The 7463-nt window shown below is 46.5% G+C and overlaps 1 protein-coding gene across 3 annotated transcripts in view; it reads left to right on the plus strand.

The window, feature by feature from the left end:
• The window catches only part of ATP7A (ATPase copper transporting alpha), a 179282-nt gene extending 172571 nt beyond the window's left edge, over window positions 1–6711 (plus strand). For all 3 annotated transcript variants that reach the window (XM_030210064.1, XM_030210065.1, XM_030210066.1), the window contains exon 23: window positions 5933–6711. In XM_030210064.1, the coding sequence (XP_030065924.1) occupies window positions 5933–6209 (277 nt within the window). In that variant the 3' untranslated portion in view covers window positions 6210–6711. The remainder of the gene's footprint in view (window positions 1–5932) is intronic.
• Window positions 6712–7463: the final 752 nt, after the last annotated feature.

Below are 7463 nucleotides of genomic sequence, written 5' to 3' on the forward strand. Positions count from 1 at the left end.
GTTCTTATAGAAATTGTCTTGGGATCCTTAATGTCCACAAATGGGTTGTTGATTCACATTTATACATCAGGTATCCTCTAGCGCAGGGGTTCTCAACCTAGTTCTCGGGACACGCCTAGTCAGTCTGATTTTCAGGATATCCCTGATGAGTATGCATGAGCTAGATATGCATTCACTTCCTTCACTTTATGCAAATCTATCTCATGCATATTCATTGTATCCTGAAAACCTGACTGGCTGGGTGTGTCCCGAGGACTGGGTTAAGAACTGCTCTAGAACAATGGGGGAATTCTACAACCAGGCGTCTCCATGTATGCACCCAGAGGACACATGGTAAGATCCTTTCCTATAACAGCACCTGGGCGCCCAGATTGCATTGTAGTATCAGCATACCTAACATTTACACATCCAGAGTTATATTATCCATAGACCTGGTGTAACTGTGGGCAAGTAAGTGCAATGGAGGCATGGATAGCATGCAGTTTCCTTGTCATCTATACCAGACCCGTCCAGTCCAATGAGTTATGTCCATCCCCTAGTGGAAGGAGACAGAGAAAACAAATAGTTCCAGGTACTTTGCCCTTAAAGGCATTGTGCAGCCTGGAATGTTCCGTATTTTTCTCAATCTCCTAGCAGATCCTGGGCGGATTGTGCAGCTCCTGACCTAGGTTTCCTAGGTGTCAGTTGAGCGGGGGTTATAGCTGATTCTTGAAGTTCTGGTTGGAACAGATGATACCTGGTGAGACCGGGTCCCTCATCTCTGAGCTGGGGTGACACCTGGTGAAGCTGTCTTCCCCCCCCCCCCCCCCCCCCAGCTCCATCCTGGCCCTACATGACGTCTTGGGGAGTGCTGTGAGGCTTACCTTTCGCATTTCAGCTGGTTTCCTGGTAGGCAGCAATTATGTTCTATGCCATGCATGTATGCCGTCAAAGAATAGTGCCCTGCTGGCACTTTTGCAGATTACACATACACTCGCACGCACAAGGGGCATGGAGATATGGGCGCCTAGTTTATAGATTTGTACCTTGTGTCTGAACGTTAGGGAGGGGGATAAGTATATAAAGAGTGCGCCAAGATTTAGGCATCAAGACCTGAATACCGACATGTGCATAAATGTCAGTATTCCAGCCATGTGCTATTATTATTATTAATTACATTTGTACCCCGCGCTTTCCCACACATAGCAGGTTCAATGCGGCTTACATAGTAAATAGAATTGCAAAGTCTTGAAGGAGAATGTTACAAGTTGTAGTAAACATAGTAGTAGTGGGGTTTTGAGGCTATGTAAATTGAGTATGGAGAGGTAAACAAAGATAGGATGAGCAAAAGGAGAAGAGATTGGGAGGGGTACATGTGATAGTACATATGGAGGGGCATAATCGAACAGAAACGCCTATCTCCATGGGCGTTTATCTCCGAGAACGGGTCCATGAAGGGGCGGACCCAAGCGTATTTTCGAAAAAATTAGACGTCCATGTTTTATTCGCCAAGTTGTGAGCTGGGCGTTTTTGCTTTTCAGCGATAATGGACAATGAAATCGCCCAGCTCAAAAACGAATAAATCCAAGGCATTTGTTCGTGGGAGGGGCCAGGAGTCGTAGTGCACTGGTCCCCCTAACATGCCAGGACACCAACCAGGCACCCTAGGGGGCACTTTTACAAAAACAGAACAAAAGGTAAAAGAGCTCCCAGGTACATAGCACCCTTCCCTTGTGTGTAGAGCCCCCCAAATCCCCCTCAAAACCCACTGCCCACAAGTCTACACCATTACTATAGCCCTAAGGAGTGAAGGGGGGCACCTACATGTGGGTACAGTGGGTTCGGGGGGGGTTGGACGACTAAGCATTAAGCAGCACAATTGTAACAGGTAGGGGGGGGGATGGGCCTGGGTCCACCTGCCTGAAGTCCACTGCACCCCCTAACAACTGCTCCAGGGACCTGCATACTGCTGCCAGGGAGGTGGGTATGACATTTGAGGGTCAAAATAAAAAGTTGTGAAACATCATTTTTTGTGGTGGGAGGGGGTTTATGACCACTGGGGGAGTCAGGGGAGGTCATCCCCGATTCCCTCCAGTGGTCATCTGGTCATTTAGGGCACTTTTTGGGGCCTTATTCGTGAAAAAAACAGGGTCCAGGAAAAGTGCCCTAAATTCTAGCTAAAAACGCATACTTTTGTCCCATTATCTGTGAAATGCGCCCATCTCTGTTCGGCAGATAACCACGCCCCAGTTCCGCCTTCGCCACACCTCTGACACGCCCCCATCAACTTTGCCCGCATCCGCGACGGAGTGCAGTTGAAAACGTCCAAAATCGGCTTTCGATTATACCGCTTTATTCGTTTTTGTGAGATAAACGTCCATCTCCCGATTTAGGTCGGAACTTGGGCGTTTTTCTCGTTCGATTATAAGCAGGATGATCTACTTGCGCACTTTGGTGATTTACACCAGCTGTGTGGCTGCTCCTTAATTCTAGGTGTGTTCCTGACATGTTATGCTGATATTCTATAAAGACAAAAAAAACGGGGAGTGGGAAGTGGACCAATGACTCCAGAGTGTAAGCTGTACTTTTTGCGCTTTTCCATCGATGCTCCGGTGAGAGAGCTGAATTATGCACCTTTGAGATTGCATACTTTCAGGTCTTTTTCAAGACCGCCCAATCTCTCAGACGCATTCCTTTCAACTACATCTCACGAAGACTCCTGAGGCAGGCCTGTGGCCGAAACACGGATCTGTGTCGAGTCTGAAATAAAGGGGTTTTTTTTTTTTCGTTTTACCCTCCTGTTCCAGTCTCTGGAGTCATTGGTCCACTTCCCACTCCTGTTTTATTGTCTTGTTGATCTGTGGGATTTCGTTGTTCATCCACCTAGGTGGATCATCTGTCCCTAAGATATTCTATAAAGAACAGTGGGCACCTATTTATATAATAAGCTCCAAGTAGGTGTGTTGTAGGTGCCTAGATGTCCCTGTATAGAATTAGCCTCCATGTGATAATGGGTGGTTGGGAGGCGAGGATAGTGGTGGGCAGACTTATACGGTCTGTGCCAGAGCCAGTGGTGGGAGGCGGGACTGGTGGTTGGGAGGCGGGTAATAGTGCTGGGCAGACTTATACGGTCTGTGCCAGAGCCGGTGGTGGGAGGCGGGACTGGTGGTTGGGAGGCGGGGAATAGTGCTGGGCAGACTTATACGGTCTGTGCCAGAGCCGGTGGTGGGAGGCAGGACTGGTGGTTGGGAGGCGGGGAATAGTGCTGGGCAGACTTATACGGTCTGTGCCAGAGCTGGTGGTGGGAGGCGGGACTGGTGGTTGGGAGGCGGGGAATAGTGCTGGGCAGACTTATACGGTCTGTGCTAGAGCCAGTGGTGGGAGGCGGGACTGGTGGTTGGGAGGCGGGGAATAGTGCTGGGCAGACTTATACTGTCTGTGCCAGAGCTAGTGGTGGGAGGCAGGGCTGGTGGTTGGGAGGAGGGGATAGTGCTGGGCAGACTTATACAGTCTGTGCCCTGAAAAAGACAGGTACAAATCAAGGTAAGGTATACACGTATGAGTTTATCTTGTTGGGCAGACTGGATGGACCGTGCAGGTCTTTTTCTGCCGTCATCTACTATGTGTGTTACTGTTGGGCAGACTGGTTGGACCATTCAGATCTTTATCTGCCGTCATTTACTATGTTGTTATGTCAGCAGTGGCTGAGAAGGAAAACAAAAATCCCTTGCTGAACACCAGTTCCTGCAGCACCTCTGTGAATCTCACGTCTTTCACCCATATCAGGCCCATACTTGCTTGTCTTCAGAGAGTGTATGGTATGTTGCTGAAAAACCAACAGAAAACCTCCCCAGGTGCAGCCTGCATTCAGGCTTAGATTTATTGTCTGTCTAAATTGAATTCTAAGCTTATGACCTGCCCAGAGGGAATAATTGCCAGCAATATGCTCCATTAAATTGTTATTTAAACAATGCTGTTGGATCAAAGTGCTTTATAGGATTTTAGGGTTGGGCAAAATATTACGTGTTCTGTCACATGTAGTGATGGGGGCTCCAGGAAATGGGTGTAGAGGAAGTTGCAAGAAGGGGAAAGATATAGCTATGCAGATGGAAAAAGAATGTTGGTTGCTCGTAATGGAACTGGTAACTGGAACTTTTTGTCCTTATTTGGCAGCTTAACACCTAATGGTAATACCATGAGACTACTGCTATGGGGTTGGCTGCTGGCATCAGAAGGAGCAGGGAGCCACTGGGAATTGTTCCTGTCCCCCCCCCCCCCCCCCACACACACACACACACAATGGATCTCAGAGAAAACCATAAGACACAGGGAAGGGTCAGTGGATTGCCTTTGTCAGTGGGTTTGGGGGTATGGATATTGGTGCTGTCGGGGGGTGGGGGTGGGGAGGAGGGAGATGGATACCGAAACTGTTAGGGGAAAGTGTAGGAGCCAACTTTTCAAAATGATTGGGGGTGCTAAACCCAATGGAAATTACCACTCCCTGGACAGAGTCAATGAGTTTGCTGAATATTGGGAGTTCTCAAGCACCCACAGAGTTGGCTCCTATGGGGGAGAGGATCAATTTAGGTGGAGGAGTGGCCTAGTGGTTAGGGTGGTGGGCTTTGGTCCTGGGGAACTGAGGAACTGAGTTTGATTCCCGGCACAGGCAGCTCCTTGTGACTGGGCAAGTCACTTAACCCTCCATTGCCCCATGTAAGCCGCATTGAGCCTGCCATGAGTGGGAAAGCGCAGGGTACAAATGTAACAAAAATAAAATAGATACTATTGGAGATTTTACATGGAATGTTGCTGCTATTGAGATTCTACATGGAATGTTGCTACTATTGGAGATTCTACATGGAATGTTGCTATTCCACTAGCAACATTCCATGTAGAAGCCTGCGCGGCCACATTGGTGATCTGCAAGGGCCGACTTCTACATGGAATGTTGCTAGTGGAATAGCAACATTCCATGTAGAATCTCCAATAGTAGCAACAGTGGAGGAGTGGCCTAGTGGTTAGGGTGGTGGAATCTCAAATAGTAGCAACAGTGGAGGAGTGGCCTAGTGGTTAGGGTGGTGGACTTTGGTCCTGGGGAACTGAGGAACTGAGTTCGATTCCCGGCACAGGCAGCTCCTTGTGACTCTGGGCAAGTCACTTAACCCTCCATTGCCCCATGTAAGCCGCATTGAGCCTGCCATGAGTGGGAAAGCGCAGGATACAAATGTAACAAACATAAACATAATGCAGTAGAGAGTAGCAGTTTTAAGGAACTGCAGACGTGGAAACCCGTGGAGAACAGAGTGCTGTTTATTCTGCATGTGCAGCTTTTTAAAACTGACGCTTCTGCTGGACATACTGACTAATATATGTACACTCCTTCCTGCACGTCATTGTGGTATTTTACAAAAGGCTGTGTGTTTGGAAAAGCCTTTTGTAAAATACCGAAGGAAGTCTAAACGTCCCAATCTGGACATCTTAGTTCCCATTTCAGCTTTCTATGTGAAATAATTCTTTTATGTATAAGAATATCTTAGATCTTGTCATTACGGTACAGTGCAAAAATCAGGCTATTCCTCTAGAGCAGGGCTTGTCACCCAGTCCTGGGAACGCACCCAGCCAGTCAGGTTTCCTGGATACACACAATAAATATGAATATGTCTTAAATAAATTTGCATGCAAATTTATCTTGCGTATATTCATTGTGGATACCTTGAAAGTGGACTGGCGCTCAAGAGAAGACCCCATCACGTTTGCTCATTTCTACCCATTCTCTAGTAATCATTGATTGTTTTTATGAGCTCATTTTATGAAAAATTCAAGTAGAGATGGTTCTACTCGTGAACTGCTGAAAATGTTTAGGATTGCTTTGCATTTTTTTTAAATCTAAAATGAGATTTGGCATCTTGTCATATTGTTACTCCAAGCTAAAAAGGGCATTTTTTTATTCTAGTTACAAGAAGCCAACACGTGAAGCATTAGAACTTCGTGCCCGCGGCCAGATGAGACAGAAGACTCCTTCCGAAATCAGTGTGCATATTGGTATTAGTGAAACAGTAAGGAGCTCCCCAAAACTCAGCTTACTGGATCGCCTCATCAATTACAGCCAGGCCTCGATAAACTCCCTGCTCTCCGATAAAAGGTCACACAACAGCATTACTCTCACTGAGCCAGATAAGCACTCGCTGCTCATGGGGGATTATGGTGCTGAACAGGACACCGTGGTATGAAGCCTCCAAGTCATACCGGAGTTGGGAAATGAATTTCCATATGCACTAAGTGATGCACTGTTAGATTGTGGTGGTTTTAAAAGCTTTATTTTGATTGTGTGCTCTAATGACATAATGCTTAAATTTCAGCAGCTCGATTGAGAAAAGAAGTGGGATTTTTTTTCAGGTTACCTCTGGCATGCTGAAAAGCAGTTTGCCTGTAATGGAAACATAAACCTTCCAGTATTGTAATAAGGGCAGCCACAGCAGGGGAGGTAAAGGGGACCAGATCAATGTAGGATCATACAGACAAGGATGTGGAAGTACTGTAGTGTATTGCTACAGGCCCATTTTCAGAAGGAGCAAGTGCTATAAATACACAACATCTGAGCCTGAGCGTTGTCCTTGCTTTGAATATGGTCTGGTTCTAGGGAATTAGGACAACCAAGCTTTCAAGTTATAAAGACTGAATTCTGTATCTACATATTCTTCTGGGAATGCAGAACAGCTGCAAATGAATAGTAAAAAAAAAAAAAAAAAAGAACTTTAACCTCTTGTAAAGGATTTAATTTATTCTAGCTTTGAAAGTGCCTGAGAGAAACAATGGTCATTTAATTGGATGGAAATGTACCGTTAGCTTTTCTGTAATCATACATTCCATATCACTAAAAAGGAGGGGGCCGGATGTTTCCTAGATTCTCCGAGGACAAGCAGGCTGCTTGTTCTCACATGTGGGTCAACGTCCACGTCGGCAATATTTTCAAGCAAAAAATATATAAAAATTTTGCCAGAGTCTTCTTGCGCGCGTGCCGCGCATGCGTGGACAACTTCCCACCCGTTGCGCGAGCGTGCCCCTTTAGTTCTTTTTTTGTCCGCGGCGAGGTAACAGGCTGTTTTCCTCTTCTCGTTTTTTTTGGGCCCAGGAACTAGAATCTGGCAACTTTTGTGTTTTTCTTTTCACTTTTTGTCATTTTCTTTAAAAAAAACAAAAAAACAAAACTAAATTTTATTGCCCGTCGTTTCTTTTCGGTTTTTTTGCCTATTTTTAAGTTTACTTTCTTTTTCGACGCAGCCGGCTTTCTCCCTTTTTGTGCCCTTCGAAAGCTGTTTGGGGCTCGGTCCGGTCCTTCGACATCAGTACTGAGGTCGACATCGACACCGAGGTCGACATTGACAGGAGCATTGATGTTGGGAGCAGAGGTCGAGCGAAGGCGAAGAAGTACCGTCATCGTTCTCCTTTGACGCACAGTACCGGGAGCTCTGGGGCGTCGAGAG

The sequence above is a fragment of the Microcaecilia unicolor genome, chromosome 7, assembly GCF_901765095.1.
Source record: "Microcaecilia unicolor chromosome 7, aMicUni1.1, whole genome shotgun sequence".
NCBI lineage: Eukaryota > Metazoa > Chordata > Amphibia > Gymnophiona > Siphonopidae > Microcaecilia > Microcaecilia unicolor.